Below are 17,744 nucleotides of genomic sequence, written 5' to 3' on the forward strand. Positions count from 1 at the left end.
CGCAGAGAAATAATTTATAGCTTAGGCAATGGGTGAAGTTGTATAGATGTAGTTTATATACAGATATACTGATGAAATTATTTACATACTTATTTACATACTTATATACACATCAGGTTTCCTGTTACAGCTTAAAAAAAATAACGACAACATCACAAATCTTTTGTTTTCAGTTATATACAAAGCTGTAAAAAAATTTACACATTAAACCAATCAGGAAAAAAATTCAAATTTTTCATAGAAAAACTGCTGGTTGTCTGCAATTGTTATTATCCTCTAGCTAATCCTACTTTCTTCAACCATTGTCATTGTTTTACTGTATATTTTAATTATAACCACATTAATCCCTTTCCTCAGTCTTATTAAAAACACTAAGAGTAGGCACATTTTTGTTATCAAAAACAAAATAGTTTCTAGACCTACAACAAAGAAGCAATGTCATGGAACAGAGCTGTTCAAATTCTTCTGTCCATTAAATGCATCCTGAGTTGGTGTGCATTCGCTCAGGTTACATTTTCCAGAGCCACAACAATATAAACAAATACAAAAGGCCAAAAACAGCTAAAGATTGGACATAAAAATGCACAGGAAAGTTGGGGTACACTTTCTTTTTGAGCTGTAAACTAAAATATATAACTGTACTGTGATGAAACACAAAAATGCTGGTGTTAATATTGGCATAATTACCAAACTTATAATACCCGGCATTTTATGTGTTGAAAATGGCGCAAAACGCCAGGCCAATGCTGACTAGGACTGGTTGGTACATATCTACGTCCTAAAATAATTTTGATTTGCTGATTGAGATATATTATTCAAAAGAGTTCACGACCCTCCCCTGCCCACTTTTTAGCATTTTTTTAAATTATGTAGTAGGTGGAGTTAGGGTCAGACCTGAGGACAAGATACAAAAATATATACTTCTTAAAGTGTAAGTCTAGATGCATTTTTACTTCTGATAAGAAAAACTACTTTGCACCTTCAATTAGAGGAGAAAGAAAGTAAAATGTACCGAATGAGCTGCACATTACATACAGGACGGGTCCGAGACAGAGAATCTGGCTAGTACTGGGCGACAGTACTTCCCAATGGAGACTCTCGACTGATAACTACATTAAAGGCCTGAACTAGGGTTTAACACCATAATGGATGGTGGATGATGTTACAATAAATACATGGACATAAGTACAGTATTTTCTCATATTCTCATATTCAGTCTTTCCCATCCTCCAGTGTCCACTGTGCTGCCCTATGTGAGTGTGGTGGTGTGGTTAGTGGATGCTCTGCCTCTGGATCTTGGACCTGCTGGCTATATAGTCCTCAGTAGGTCTCTTCATTGGGCCCCGCACTGCACAAGAGAAGACAAACACAATTCCAGCACCCAGTCTAGACAGCAGTTTTCAATTGCACTGAATCACATGAAAGAACAGGTCACACCGAAAAACATGTGAACGTTGAGAACAACACATGTGTGTTGGTATTTAGTGCACCATGTAAGAACTATGAGGACCATTTACCTCGTTGTGATGTCGTGGTTTGGGCCTGCTGTCTGTGAGATGCTGCCGTTTCTCCCATTAAAAACACTGCAAAAACCATTCACTTGATATCAGTGAAAACTCGGAGAAATCAAACCTCACAATCAACTAGAGGCACACATTCTAAATAGCAGCTAACATAACATTTCCTTTCTGGCATGCATGTCATAACAATAGTAGAAGTGCTGTACGTATCAGAATACAATAATAGTTGTGGGACTGATGGCTTTATGTGTTTATGTGGGAATCAGTGGCAGGGATTCATGTCAGTAGGTTTGGTTGTGGCTGGGAGGTTGAGTGCAGTAGGTTAGTGTGTGTTGAGGGGGTGTGAGGGGGAGTTCTGAGTCACTGAGCAGGAGGTCTGTTGGCCTGGCGTCTGATGTAATTGGCCTGGGCCTGAGCGTGAGCGCACGTGTGGTGAGTAATGCTGGCAAGAGTCAGCACTCACCCTGCTGCTGCTGCTGCTGCTGCTGCTGCTGCTGCTGCTGTTGCTGCTGCTGCTGCTGCTGCTGCTGCTGCTGCTGCTGGTGGTGGCTTGTGTCAGTATGGTACGGTTCACCACGGGTACCTGCTGGCGTGCCCACCTGCCCCTCCCCCTGAGTGAGTGCTGGGACCTGGTGCACCATCAGAGATCTACCTGTGTGACATCACAATGCACACGCCACCAATCAGTCCAAATCCAGGTGAAATGGAGGCTACAGCAACACAATGACTGTCTAACCAGTGTGTGTGTACATGCTGGGACCAGGCACAACACACTCCTTTAGTATTTACTAATGAATACATATGGGTTCCACATATCACACCACACTGCCCACTCTTTATCAAGTATGAATGTTAAGTCTTTACTCAACACTGAACATAATGGTAAACATCTGGGACTTGTGAAAAATGAACTGGCTGACTGGCTCAATGCTCAATAGGTCCAAAATAACACCAAGTTCAGAAATACAGCTATGGGTATGACCAGCCACTGGGAGCGTTACATCCTGCTTGAGGGACTTGTTCTGATTCTAGACTGTACCTGATGTCGTTGTGCCCTCCTGATTGCCATCCCCTGCTGCCGTCCCGTCCGCAGCACCGCTGGAGTTCGACGGCACCGTGGCAAGCAGTTCTGTGGTGAAACATGGAAGAATGCTCAGGATTTTGTACTCTCAATTACCTTCCTCCATGTCTGACTCCAGAGGAAGGATCGTCATACACCATGACGCATCACCATATTTCTTTAACACTTCGTGTTAATGTTTCCTGGCAGAGTCTGAGAACAAGCTGTATGGAGATTTGTACATAGAGAATTTACAGTGTCTCCTATCAAGGGTCGCTATGCCAGTGGTGCTGTGCTTAACCTCCCTCCATAGGAGGAGCAGTGTGTGTGGGGTAAGTTACTAACCTAATCCCCTGTAGCAGGATAGCTGCTGATAGATCTGCTTCATGCGCTCAATGTTGACCCTGCTGGCCTCAGCGTGGTTGACCATGGGCTTGGGGTAGTGCACTCCGATGATGCACTTAGCTGCCTTCTGCACGGCTTCTGGAGCATTCCAGGGCTCGTAGATGTATTTGGCGGGAAAGCCCCTGAGTATGGGCAAGTAGCGCCTGAGACAGGAGAAGAGGGGTAGACTTAAAGTCAGTGATTGTGAATGAGGGTAGTGGGAAGACATGATACAGTGCACTACAACATATACACAACACAGTGAACAACAATCACAGTTGTAGATCATTAAAATGGAATGAGACCAGGGATGTTGTTCAGAAAAGAACTGTTCCTATTCTTTAGAATTCAGAGTTTAAATAGCTTCTAAGCAGAATCTTCACTATTGGCCTTGTGAAGCAAAAGCTACTGTATATCTAAAATCAAGTGCCAGAGGGTGGCGGTAGGGTCCCTGACCTGATGAAGTCTCCGTTGGGGTCGGTGCGGCGGCCGAAGCCCACGGGGCAGTAGCAATGGAAGAACTGCTGGAAGAAGGAGCTGCAGGAGAGCCACATCCAGCTGCCGGCGTTCACACTCCAGTCAGCGTCCAGCAGCAGCTCCTCAAACACCTACAGAGAGCCACATGAACACATTCACACACAAATGTTTATACAAACGTACACATTGTTCGGGTTTATGTGCTCACTGGAAACCCATGTTATAGTCTTGCAGAGCCAGATGTGACATCAAACCTACTTATTGGACATTTACACCAAACCCCCTTCCCAAAGTTCTTACTAGTTGTATGCTATAATACACAAGTGGCCCCTTGGGTCTACCCATGCCTTGCATCCTGAGAAGCTTGGTACGCTACCTTCATGCCTTCTTCCCAGCTGATCCACAGGTCTCCTCTGGTGAGGAAGCAGGCCACGGCGTGCCGGGCCAGGTGGTGGATCCAGCCCTCCTGCCGCAGCTGGGTCATGATGGCGTCGATCCAGGGGAAGCCCGTCCGGCCCTCGGCCCACTTGGCCAGCGCCTCAGGGTTTCTGTCCCAGGGGATCTGCACGCAGATGGGGTTGCCGTCCATCTTGTCGAAGCGTGGATTGTTGGTGGCTGTCGTGTAGAAGAACTCCCGCCACAGCAGCTGTCCGTAGAGAGAAAGTGGAGGAACGCTGTTCTTCTTCACCTGTAGAGAGAGGCCCAGGACAGATTTAGTGCTCGTGTAATCCGTGGGTGAGAAGCACAGCAAGTGCTCTGTGAGGATTATTGAATGTCAATGCTGTAAAAGCCATTGGCACTAGAATCAAGCCTGCCAAGATTAGAGCTTTGAGTGTACGTGTGTGTTTGTGTGTGTGTGTGTGTGTGTACGTGTACGTGTGTGTTTGTGTGTGTGTGTGTGTGTACGTGTGTGTTTGTGTGTGTGTGTGTGTGTGTGTACGTGTGTGTTTGTGTGTGTGTGTGTGTGTGTGTGTGTACGTGTGTGTTTGTGTGTGTGTGTGTGTGTGTGTGTGTGTGTGTGTGTGTGTGTGTGTGTGTGTGTGTGTGTGTGTACGTGTGTGTTTGTGTGTGTGTGTGTGTGTGTGATTAAACCGATTAGTACAGTGGCCCTTATATGCTGCAGTAGATATGGGTTTGAAGCTCACCTTTCTGTAGAGGTCTGTGAGTTTGGAGTAGAAGAGGCGACAGGAGAGGCAGCCGAAGCGCAGGTATGGACTCAGGCCTGTGGGACTGGCCAGCAGGGAGTTGGCGTTCATCCTGGGCCGCTCGAAGTTGGCCACCCATGCCTGCACACAAGACACCAGATGATCACCATGGAGGTATTAAACAGACCTGGAGAGAATGGCATATTCCCACTCCCATTCATTCCAATGGCCAATGCTATGCAAGCCACAGGAGGTATGTAAATAACTGTCAACATGTTTTTTTCATGGTGCTCAGTTTTGGAATAAAAATATGAGGAGCCAATCATCTGAGCTGCCGATGCCGACACCACCGTAACTAGAGCCCTGCACTGATTGGCTGGACTCCAGCATGACTGAAACCAGTCAATGGGGAACACACTTCTTGGCACCATAATAGCCAGTTCTAACTGCCTGAAGCTAACGCCCACGAGGATGCTAGGGATGGGGGTAGTCTCACCTTCCGCTCCAGGTGTCTCTCCAGACGGGTGAGTGCTTCAGTCTCTCCCCCCGGCCACACCGCAGTGCTCAGACCATCTGTCTCAAAACCTGCAGATCCACAATGCAAACTGGGAGTCAGTATGGCAAGCACAAGCACAGACACACACGATAGGGCTCCACAAAACACACACTTGCATACACGTCTGAACAACCAATAGGCCCAAACACACGTATCTCATCTCATCTATAGGACAATGGTAATGTGGCCCTAAAACACTCTCAAACACACCTGCATACACACTTGCATACACACACACATACACACACACTGACACATTCATTCCCACACTCACCCAGCTCCTCCAGGGAAGGCACACCGAACTTGTCGTCATGATCGTCGCTGAGGGGCGTGAGACAGCGTTCCATGAGCTCAGGAGTGATGGCGTCCACTGGCGTCTCCACCACATCCATGCGGCTGATCAGCGTCTGGAAACGCTTGTAGGTGAGAGGAGACTGGCCTCCATTCAGTTCAATGATCCTGCAGAAGAGGGCACAGAAAGGGACACTTAGTACATACTTAACAGAGAGTGATGAGAAAAATAGGATGTATTGATGAAATAAATTGTAACATTAATCAATCAATCAATCAATCAATCAATTCAATCTTATATAGCGCTTCTCTAAATACCCGAAGTCGCTTTACAGAGTCCAGAGTCCAGTAGTCATTCATACACAGTCATACCGGTGGTGGTAAGCTACATCAGTAGCCACAGCTGCCCTGGGGCAGACTGACAGTATTAAGTATCCAATTATGACCTAAATTTGGCAGATTTCACTGACCCATACAATAGTGGCAGAAGGAACAAACACAAGTACAAAACCAGGACAAGTTAAAATACAGAGCCGAAACTTTGAAACGTTTCAACTACTCTTGTCTTTGTACCCTCGAACACCATAAGGCACATGACAGCTTTTCCAGTAATTCATTTTGAATGCTATTTTCAAAGGAGGTGTTGCAGATTTTCCATCTGCCGTCTTAATGTTGCTGAAGCTGATCCCAATGGGCCAGGAGGACCACACTGGAACATGTGCATGTCAGATGACTAGCTTGTGCTAGAGCTCGCCTGTGTGTGTGTGTGTGTGTGTGTGTGTGTGTGTGTGTGTGTGTGTGTGTGTGTGTGGGGGGAATGGTGGGCATGTGACTCAGAGCACATGGCTCCACTCACTTGTCCAGATCGTAGAGCGTGTGGGAGATCCGCACCGTCACCTCCACCCCGGCCTCGCTGGCCAGCTTCTGAATGGCCGCGTCACGCTCCTTCCCGAAGGGCTCCGAGTCGTACTCGTACGAGAGACGGTTGATATTCCATTCCTGCGGTGCGCACAAGTGCATGTCAAATGTAAATGAACACTGGCTTTTGAACTCTGTTCCACACGTCTGTTCAGTGTCCCTTTCAGGAGGGTAAACAGCTTAGAGCTGAACTTAGATCAGAATAGCCTCTGTGGTTCAATTACACCCATGCTCATCATGTAACTGCTACTGATCTCAGAGATCCGTCAGGCCGCCCACGACTCCGTCCACAGAACAGATGGGGCTGGGGACTGGGGGCTGGGGACTGGGGACTGGGGACTGGGGACTGGGGACTGGGGACTGGGGACTGTACCTTGAATAGCCTGGGGAAGACATCCGTGGGCTGCCCTCGGATGACAAATAGCCGCGAGTTCAGCTTGCGGAGGCTGGCGTCCAGATCCTCCAGACACTGAAGCAGGAACCTACAACACAGGCAGGACATGGTATGTAAAAGGCAATCCATGCGGTGTTCAGCATTGAGATGCCAACATGAAGTGTTCTTACAGAGAATGAGTTGTCACTGTTGGGTCAGCAGTTACACCAGCTGTGGTCTAAGCTAATCAGTACCTTCACCATATCTGCCTGTCATTGCTCAAATCAGTAACCACCCAGCTATTTGTTCTGGGGTCGACGGGTTATGCTTGAGCATATTGCTGTTTATTCTGTAGACTACTCAGATGAGTGTGAGGGATGTTGGTAAACAAGTCAATCACTGAAAGGAACCCCGAACAAGTCGTGTTGTAGCATGAAGCTGAGATAAGCAATACTGCCTTTGAGATAAAAAAAATGTGTGACGTGTATAAAAGTAAATTTCATGATGTTTCAAAAGTGTCTGAGCTTATACTTTTCCCATTCACTCCCACTGTTCGAAGAAACCGTTTCCTCGATCGCCTTTTTTAAAGGGTCTTCCCCTACTGAATTATTAGGTTTGTGATACAGTCTTAGCCATACAAAGTTGTTGTCAAAAGTGGCCACTTGAGGGCACTCCTATTCCAGCTAAGGACATGAGCTGGTATTAAAGCCTCCACAGTCGTGACTAACGGCATCTCCAATCAGAATCCTCCTCTTGTTCAATCTTAAGCAATGCAAGAGGGCCCAGCATTTATTATGGGACAAAATGATGAGGGGAGAGTATCTACTTATCCTATTGAATCTACTGAACTCACATGGGCAGGCCCATAGACATAAGAATACCAGGCCCAGAACAGCTCAAGCTCAGACAGTCATAAGGTTGGTGCAGTCTGAGGATAACGCCAGTGATTGCTGGTGAAAACTAAATTCCCTGTGCCAAATTTACTTGCATAACAGTTTTTGGTACTTCACAAGCTGATCTACAAAAAAGCTGATCTACTGTAAAAAGTATGTTTTATGTATGTAGTCACAAGAGGTCATACATTCATACACAGTATCTATTCATAATATCTGATATAGTATAGCATCCCTTGGATTTCATCAGCCGTGTGGCATTTTCACTCTTCGTTTGGTTTGATCACTGCTAAAATGACTAGAAATGGCCAACTGCAAAGCCACCAGTAGCTCATCCTCTTGTGTTTGGTCAACTAGTTTTCCTTCACAATTTTCTGTAAACTTTTTTTTTTTCTAGAATCATTTTAATTTCATTAACAGCTAAATAAGTGTTATTAAATGCAACATTTTGGTGCGATTACACTAATTACAGTTTCTGAGTTCTGAGAGACAGTTCTTTAGAGAGTAAGCAGTACCTAATGATTCGCAGTGCAACTGATAGGCCTAGACGCAGCATGACATGAGGCATGTGGGGGATTGAGGGCTCCATCGGACTAAAGAGATGAAGAACAGACATGGGCCTTCCCTAATGTCCATACCTGACCTGTTCAACCAGGAGAGAGCATACAGAGACTACCCTCCAGCTCAAATTACATCATATTATCTGAAAAATAACTCCTGCTGTCATGTCAAAAGTAAGTCCCACAAAGGATGTGCAAATGCATGACATCTGTTCTCAGAGGGACTTTAACTTATAATTTCTCAAAGGTTATCTCGACATACATAATTGTCTATAAAGCAGTGTAATAAAACCAATTCACCAGACCACAATAATCTTTTCCAGTCATAAGACCACAGCCTGTCAAGGCGACAGACATTTCATCTCAATTAAGCTGTGGGGAAAGTTTCAGTCAGCAATATCACATGCAAGACTTTAAAAAGCCCAGATGACCGATGTCCGACTGGCCCTCGACAGTAGCGTGCAGTGTTGGTGCCTGTGCGGGGAAGTCTGCAGCAAGAGCTGATTAAAGCGATCCTGTCTGAGCTCCAGGTCCAGCTCCAGGTCCTCCAGGGCAGGCCGCTGCCAGTGCAGACTGGGTCAGCAGGACAGGTAACGCCTGCAGTCTAGGGGGACAGTCCTCCACCTGAACACAAGGTGGGGATGCCTCTGGGTATGAGACAAGGTGGATGCCCAGGGGTTGGAGTCGAGCATTCTGTGGTTCTCACAGTGTGAGCAGCAGCCTCCGACCTCCATTTTCTTTCATTTTAAGGACTGGTCAGTTTTCATTTCAGTGAACCCCAAACAAGTCAAACTATTACGCTTTGCGTGCTGTGCAATCTCATTAGAGTGTTTCTCAATAGGCAACCATATGAAATATCTCATTTCTTTTGAAACGTGCCCAAATCTAACAGTGAAAATGAAAACCTCTGACAGTTCAGTGTCATTTCACCAGGCCTAATTACCCGAGCATCATGAGAGGTGGGAGAAAGGCAACCCCAAGGACAGCATGTGCGCTATGTCCCTCAGTACTTTCCAGAGGACTCACTGTCCTGTTGCCGCCACAGCTACCATAAGAGGAGTGCGGGATGGGAGGGAAAGTAGGTCAGCGCTGCAGTGCTGTAAGAGGCTGCTTGACACACTGCCCCACTTCCTGTAGGCTCAGTATGGAGGAGGTGGCAACCAAGGTTATATCACCACTCTCTATGAGGAGCTAGTGTCTGTTATCCTTTAGTGTCTGTTATCCTTCACTGACTGCCATCTATACTAAATTCTTGCTTCTGAACACACACAAATGCTTAGGTTGTACGACTACAAGCTTAATCTATCATTAAACAGGATACATGTAAACACAACAATCACTTGTTTCGTCCCAGGAGGAAAAGGCTTCCAACTTACCTCCATCTGCTTATGCCAACGTTGGAAGACCCCGCGAACCAGGGGTCTAGAATGTAAACACAACGCAAGGTGTCTGCTCCTCTGATTGAGTCTCTTAGCGAGGGATTGTCATGGAGTCGTAACCCCTTCCTAAACCAGTGTACTGTATTCACAACCATCTTCTTCGGTTAGTTAACGAATATCCTTGCAATTAGAGCGTGCTGGTTGCCTGTACCAATTATGTACACAATCAAATAAAAATGAAGCCTTGTGTAGATGTTCTATGATAAAAACAAAGCGCAATGTGTTGATTGTATTCAACCTTGCTCAAGAAAAACTTTTCCCATGGCTGCAAGGAACTCAGCGCCGTTAAATGTTTATCCACTGTTGCTGTGATTCCTTTGCTTCTCGACAGGCTATTGTAGGGAAAAATTGCAAACAAACCTGCCAAATTGCCTTTTGCGCACAGGATGTAACACCTGTAACAAAGCTTTTGTCCGGTGTCACGGACGTTCTGTGTAATCGCAATGTCCCAGTGAGGAGCGCGCTTGTAAATATGTCCTGGTTAACGATAACGTGACAGTTGCCCACGACACAAAAAAAAGCTGATAGAATTGAAAGGCTCCTTGACAGCGTAACTCGTCCACACAACCCAAGACTTTGTGTCCGTATGCGGTTTGAATTTTGTTGTTGTTATGGATGTAGGCTTTATGTAATCCACGACACGAGCAGTCAGCTCCACCCACAGCGTATCAGAACATCCAGTTCGTCAGTAAGACGCCCATATATAGGCCCTCACAGTCACGTTTTTGTAGCGTGGTCAGCTTTGAAATCCGACAATTAACAGCAAGCTTAAATAATGAGATTTCTAACTACCTGAGATATGTAAATGTTGCAAACAGATAATTAGGCGTGATTTCGTTCGTGTAAAACAAGACATAAATTGCGTGAAAATCGTCCTTCTGTACCTGACAATACGATGATTTGGTTTGTGTACAATGTCCCGGATGAGCACATGCAGTAGGCGAGCTTGGCGTACACTTCGTTCCCCCAGTTTTGTGCGTCGTTCGCAACGCCCTATTGCCTAACATAAGGAGACCGAGCACAGTTGCACCACTTGTTGTTTTGCCTTGTTGCAAAAAAGTCGACAGAAGTGACTGCTTTCATTTGGACATAAATGCAACATACACCACATTGGATTGTTAGTCCTGACAGAGACTAGCCTATTTAGTGAACTAAAATGCAATATTGCTAAAATAGCTTACGTGTGAACGGGCTAGGTAGCGACTACTTAACCTACTCCGAATAGTAACAGATAATATTGGGGTATTCTGGGGGCAACTGGAGGTATTCTCATTACGTGGTCAATGACAAACCTGGGCAAGTTAACTCACAGTAGTAAATCTATGGCTCCATTCTCCTAGCAAAACAAAGCAATTGGGCTCTTCTATAAGGAGGTTTAGCCATCGACTGTGTACTTACACTGAGCTAACCCTCTTCTAGGTGTGTGTCGTAGTTGGCCACTTTTATTAAGCCAATTTCCAATATCTTGATCTTTATAATCGCTCTATCAAACTGTCGGATAACAAAGGGAGAACACTTAATTATTACCTGCCCACTCGTCTGTGTGTCTGAGTTACAACTTGCGTAGTGCCACTGACAGCTGGCTATGAGACTCGTGTGTGACATTAGACTTGCAGAGTTATTAAGTTATGGGTCGCGCTGTCTGAAGGGACAGGTGTATGCATGGAAACTCATCCCTTTAAACGGTAGAAAGATTAAAGCCACAATTCTATGTTTAAAATAATTATGTTGTTTTTTGTTGTGTTGGATGAGCACGACGCCAACTGTCACATTTTCACAAAAGTGGCCTATTTCATTTGCTAGCTTGCCGTTGCAACTATGCAATTTCGTCTTAATTGCCGATATCTCCTACTTTTTATACATGCTACGCAGCTTGCAGTTAATAATTATACTAGAATCTGGAAATCCGGAAATCAATGATCACACCTGTTCCTGTGTTCCTGTCAACAATTTTGCGAAAACTGAAACGAAAACTTGCCCCACAAGACGACTTATGTTTCTAACGTTTAACAGAGATTGAGACACAAACTGAAATTCTGAATCCATCATTAGTCTGTGAGCTTCATCGCATTACGTTACACAACACAACTGTCCCCTTGTTACCTGTCTCCCTACGCAATATGCCCTCTAGTGTTCAGCGCAAAGAAATGCATTTTTTTTGTGGATGGCCTTAAGGAGTGCCTTCATATCAAACATACTAAGATTATCTATATTTCTTAAGATTATTATTTAAAACACAGTGTATATGTTCATAATACACCTACAAACTCTGTGCTAGCCTATTTACCCGTTATGTAAATAATTGCCACCATCAACATAGTGTTCTGTTTTATTGCTCTACATGTATATACCATCTTATGTTTGTATGTATCATGTACATCCATCATGCATATACCATGGACTGTTGTGGAGCCCTGCAGACCATGATTCTAAGACACTGTTATCAACCCTCAAAACACACACACACACACAACACACACACTCCCACACACAACATGTATAGGAAAATATATTACATATTTAAAATATGTTCAATCTCATTACATCATTTCCAGTACTATGACATACTGACAGACTGATAGCAAAGCTGATGCAGTCACTGATAGTAAAGTGATGAGAGAGAGGTGAGAGTTGAGTTCATATTTATGGTTGTCTCCTGAGAATTAAACAGACTTGCAAAGATCTGTAAAATTAGATAATACATCATACTTCAACCTTTGATCACTCATTCTGTACTTGCAAAAGGATTTAGAAGCAAAAGTATAAGATATGTGATATAGATGCACAAGGTAACAAATGGTGACATGTTAATTAAACATGTAGTACCATGCATGTCGTCATCATTTGTGCTGTGCCCTTGCAGTTAAATTCAGGTCCAGTTCAACTACATGACAATTTCTAGACATTTTTGAAAGTGAATAATAAACATATGGACTGCAATTGTAAAAGTTACCAATAAAAATGTATTGTAACATTTTGTAGATTTGTACTTGGTTTGCAAACGGGAAGCCAACTGGATGAAAATGGATGCCAACCTGCAGGGATGTTTTTTAACATCTACAAAACAGTCCAACAGTGACATGGTAACCCATATGTGACCACAGTACTCATGTTCACACTACTTGCGTTGCTATTTTGCCATTGTCTTAGAAAGCAGTGACGAGTATAGGAAAGGATGCCGGTTGAAAACCATGGATAGCATCAGCACTTATGTTCCCTCAAGTTATGTTCCCTCATGTTTTATTTAAATATATCAACATGGAATCACAACTGCTAAAAAAAATCAGCAAAGTCACACGAAAGAAAGTCAAATTCATTAACTAACAGACTGTGAAACTAATTATATATGTGCTCATAGTCACTGTGAAACAGGAGGCTGCTTACGGAACGACATAAAGATTCCCTGTATATATGTGGATTCTCTGTGTTGGAGTGACCTCCGTGAAGTGAGGCTTAGATGGAGTGACGTCAGGCTCAGATGGGGTGACCTCAATGACGTCTTTGTTATGCGGTGGATACCCAACTGCCTTTGCATGAAACAGTGGATGCTCAGCAGATGAGGAGAAATCAGGCAGAGGTGTGGACGAAGAGGACCCTGGCTGAAGCACTGACGAGGACCCAGGTAGGGGCACTGGCGAGGACTTGAGAGGTGTTGAATGATTGCCTATATGTGCCAGCAACTGAGCCTGATTAATGACAGTTGCTGGACAGTAGCAACAATGAAAGTGCGGTGTCACTCGATGCTTTACGCCACATTTTAACCATGGTGAAACCTGAAAGTGCCTAAAAAAATGTATTGACAAATGTTACCCAAGTGTCAACACAACACACAATGACAGTGTCTAACCTCTGACTGAATATGGCTGTTTATACAGTAGTACACCTCTGGGGCATGTAGGTACAGGAGCAGGATGGTCACACACCTCTACACCTATCCCAGTACTGGCTCCATTCCTTCTTCCATGGAACTGTTTCGTGTATTTGACTGAAAGTGATTCTTAAAAGAGCCTTTGGGTTTAGACAAATGAGAGAAAAGAGCTTGAGAAAGAGATAGAAAGATAGACTAGTAAGTGATGAATCTGACAAGGAGAATGAAAAGAAACAGTAATAAGACAATGAGTCATGCCGCCTCATCCTTTGAGACAAACTGCAAGGGCTCAGTAAGGTCTCTACTGCATCATGTGTCCCATTGATGTGTGCACTGTATGTAGGCGAACATTGTAAATATGTTCACCTTATTTCATAATACATTGTTTTGTGCTGTTAGGTGTGCACAAGGGACACCAGCTCTATGGGCTGGCTCATGTAGCCTACTGTAATCTACTTTACTATGATTTTATACAGTGAAGGTGCCTACTGGGATTTTTACTTTAATGTAAGTAGTAGCCAAATATAATCCCCTTTTTTTTATAACAACTTTAGTTTTAAGCAATCAAATATGCCAGGCCAGGTTATACCGTGGGTTGAAGTACTTAATTTGTACAGCTATTTTTCCAGAATGATGTAATATGCAAGACCAGAACTTGCTTTAGATTGATTCATGGCCCAGTTTTAAAAAAAGGTTGGGAACCCCTGATCTAAATAAACATTTGTACATTTTGAAGTAAACGTGCCTGTATTATAATGATAACTGAAACTAATAAACCAGTCAGCATACTGACAAATCTTTACTTATGCACTACCATTAATAATATTACGTGGAGTTAAGTCACAATGGATAATGTTATAGACCGCCATTTCAAAACACCATGCCACATGGCACTTATCGTAACATCAGTGCAACTAGAGCGGTAACTACTTCATGCTGTTTAATGGCAGCAGCTTTACCAGCGAAGTACTGTATTTTTAACAGCAGTGTATTTTAGAATTACAGTATATTACTAGAAATACAGTATATTTACAGTTCTTTTCTGTATTCTTCACATTACTGCAAACATTTTTGTCAGTAAATGACTGTATATTTATAGTATATAACTGTATTTGAATCTACAGTATGTATCTTGAGAATGTTACAGTACTACTACTGTACATTCTTCAAAAGGATGTGTTCAAACTCACACAAACTGTGTCAAATTCTTATAAATCAATGGGTGAATTTCAGGACGGTGCTTGTGTTCTTTTTGAATATGGGACTTTCTGTGCTGCTAGTTGACATCACCCACTTGTTGATCTGTATGCCTCCGCCAGCTGGGCTTCACGATGGCCTCTTTCTCATCCGTTTCACTCTCACCACTGGACATACAGTTTGAAGCTGTTTCTTACAAGGCTGCAAGATGGCAGCAGCATAGACACCTAGGTTGGACAGGTAGGAAGGTCATGTAGGCTTCATGATCTGGATTTTGCACTGTTTGTCATCGCCTACCTGATGCAGGTCCACTGGTGTGAGGCAACAGATGACAAAGCAGAAATAGTGTGAGTTACTGCTGGAGTACAAATATACTGTGTATATATATATACATTAGTCACATGAGTTAGATATCTTTTCATGGACTAACTGCATTTGATTATAAGACACATGTTGTGTCCATACCCGAGAGGCTGGAAGTAAACCAGACAAAAGCCCAGAGAAATGCGAACAGCTGTGCGATGAATATGGAGTCATGTTCAATCAAAGGGTAAATTGGTTTTTTGAAAAGATAAAAATGACACTGGGGAAGTAAGTGATTAGCAGGCTGTGGTTATGGAATCATAAGACCACAGTCTTTACGTTAGAGTACAGTACGTTTCCTGGCCACTCTGGGTCGTCTCCATCTTATCTGCTAATCTTATGCCTATCCTGTCTACCTGATGTTTTTTTTGTATCGACTATTGGTACAAACATTGCTATTGACTAAAACCATAACGTTAAAAGGTTTACAATTATTTAATGATTTAATTTAAACATTGTACACTTACATTTTAATCACGAAAGTTATTGTTTTTAGGAGAGTTTCAAAAGTTTGGCCTACCTGGTCTATGTTGGGCACTCAACCGTGGTTCACATAGCGCTAGAAACATTTTCTACATTTACATTTACATTTACATTTAGCAGGCACTTTTATCCAAAGCGACGTACAAAGGAGAGAACATTCAAGCTACGAGCAATAGAGACCTAGTGTAACAATAAATACTATTTTACATAAGAAATAAAAAAGTGCAGGAATGTAACTACTGTAAGTGCCAGTTAAGTACTAGTTAGAAGAGATAGCATTAGAGGAAGGATAAGGAGAGGTAGAAAAAGGGAGAGGAAGTGCAGGTTAGGAAAGGATGTGCTCTCTGAAGAGTTGGGTCTTCAAGAGCTTCTTAAAGGTAGAGAGGGACGCCCCATGCTCTGGTAGTGCTTGGCAGCTCGTTCCACAAACGTGGAACTACAAATAAGAATAGTCTAGATTACCTTACTTGCACAGTCGGCAGTGCTAAACGACGCTCATTGGACGAGCGCAGCATCCTAGGGGTAACATTTGCCCTTACAAAAGCATTTAAGTAGGTGGGAGCAGAACCAGCAATAACTCTGTAAGCAAGCTATTTCTGCTATTCACAGTGTCTTACGAGAGGACTACCTCAAGGTATGATATTAAGGCTTACTTAGTTTCAGGCCTACATGAATATAAATTGTTTGTTCAAATATAAACAGCTCTTCCGCCTGCCTTTCCAGCTCAAACCTAATACAATCATAATTTATTCTTCACATTTTTTGTTCAGTGTTTTGGTAGAATGTTTTAATATCATCCTTTGCTCGTTGTTCTAACTGCACTGATCTTGCTCCTGTATCTCCCCTACTCCCCCTTCCTTGTGCTCCTGAGTCCCCCACCATCTCCTCCTCCTCCTCCTCCTCAGTTCCTTCATCCACTACAGTTTCAGTTTGGTCATCCTGTATGACTGAATAAAAACATCAGTCAAGTCAAACTATATAAAGTCATATAAAGTTCATACCCTAGACAGTATTATGTTAGGTTTGCATGCCATACAATACATCTCTGTCTCTCTCTAAACTTCTCCTAGGACTGAACCAAGGTAATTGACTATATATAGGAGAAGTTTAGAGAGAGACAGAGATGTATTGTATGGTATGCAAACCTAACATAATACTGTCTTTAAAACAAAAACTGAGGTCACCCTACTTATTAGTAGCAACATTGTTTTTTAATAACATTTAGTCTATTCCATTACATTCTGCTAGTAGTTGAGTTCATTAATAGAGCATATGACTGCAAAAGCAAAACCACTTAAAAAAAAAACAGAAACCAAAAGCATAATTCTTTTCATATTTTTTATTTGAAAATTATATTCCAAATGTAATGATTTCACATTTACTGAAGATAAAGAATATTTTCTGCAACATTACATGTTTTTCAGTTTTACCAGTGGTCATACATTACTAGTGACAAATGTCGTAGTTATACCAAATAAAAAATGGTCCTACACTCAAAGGTACATGGTTATGGTTCTCTCTGCTTAATTTCCACTATAGGTAAACCGCAAAGTAATTAACCAGAAAAAAAACAATAACATCGCTAATAACATCCCACAACTTTGAGGGAACATTGGACTCTAATTAGAAAACTGTCACATGTGTGCTTTGAGCGAAATGTAGCCAACGTGGAGCAGAGAGACTGATCATATCATTACAGAAGAGCCTCCCTTTGAGCTGCGAGAGACTGATCATATCATTACAGAAGAGTCTCCCTTTGAGCTGCGAGAGACTGATCATATCATTACAGAAGAGTCTCCCTTTGAGCTGCGAGAGACTGATCATATCATTACAGAAGAGCCTCCCTTTGAGCTGCGAGAGACTGATCATATCATTACAGAAGAGCCTCCCTTTGAGCTGCGAGAGACTGATCATATCATTACAGAAGAGCCTCCCTTTGAGCTGCGAGAGACTGATCATATCATTACAGAAGAGTCTCCCTTTGAGCTGCGAGAGACTGATCATATCATTACAGAAGAGCCTCCCTTTGAGCTGCGAGAGACTGATCATATCATTACAGAAGAGCCTCCCTTTGAGCTGCGAGAGACTGATCATATCATTACAGAAGAGTCTCCCTTTGAGCTGCGAGAGACTGATCATATCATTACAGAAGAGTCTCCCTTTGAGCTGCGAGAGACTGATCATATCATTACAGAAGAGTCTCCCTTTGAGCTGGGA

General features: G+C 43.2%; 1 protein-coding gene across 2 annotated transcripts; it reads right to left on the reverse strand.

The window, feature by feature from the left end:
- Nucleotides 1-33: 33 nt before the first annotated feature.
- On the reverse strand, nt 34-9,923 carry cry1b (cryptochrome circadian regulator 1b). 2 transcript variants are annotated; one of them, XM_031564230.1, is made up of 13 exons: nt 9,554-9,923; nt 6,725-6,833; nt 6,290-6,432; nt 5,417-5,601; nt 5,083-5,171; nt 4,587-4,727; nt 3,818-4,129; nt 3,421-3,572; nt 2,926-3,128; nt 2,560-2,649; nt 2,027-2,172; nt 1,518-1,584; nt 34-1,348 (listed from the first exon to the last, which is right to left on the reverse strand). In XM_031564230.1, exons 1-13 carry the CDS (start codon nt 9,709-9,711, stop codon nt 1,272-1,274), a joined length of 1,872 nt encoding a protein of 623 aa, XP_031420090.1. In that variant the 5' UTR covers nt 9,712-9,923; the 3' UTR covers nt 34-1,271. The 2 variants fall into 2 exon arrangements, with proteins under 2 accessions (XP_031420090.1, XP_042563417.1); XM_042707483.1 differs by having other exon boundaries at nt 1,518-1,583; nt 1,984-2,172.
- Nucleotides 9,924-17,744: the final 7,821 nt, after the last annotated feature.

This window comes from Clupea harengus, chromosome 3, assembly GCF_900700415.2.
Source record: "Clupea harengus chromosome 3, Ch_v2.0.2, whole genome shotgun sequence".
Lineage (NCBI taxonomy): Eukaryota > Metazoa > Chordata > Actinopteri > Clupeiformes > Clupeidae > Clupea > Clupea harengus.

What these genes read in the sequence shown, in the direction of transcription:
- cry1b (XM_042707483.1), bottom strand. Translation starts at nt 9,711, where the DNA reads ATGGTTGTGAATACAGTACACTGGTTTAGGAAGGGGTTACGACTCCAT. An exon ending in AGAGACACCTGGAGCGGAAG is followed by an intron (nt 4,728 to 5,082) that starts GTGAGACTACCC and finishes TCTTGTGTGCAG; the next exon opens with GCATGGGTGGCCAACTTCGA. An exon ending in GCAGCAGCAGCAGCAGCAGG is followed by an intron (nt 1,584 to 1,983) that starts GTGAGTGCTGAC and finishes TGGTTTTTGCAG; the next exon opens with TGTTTTTAATGGGAGAAACG.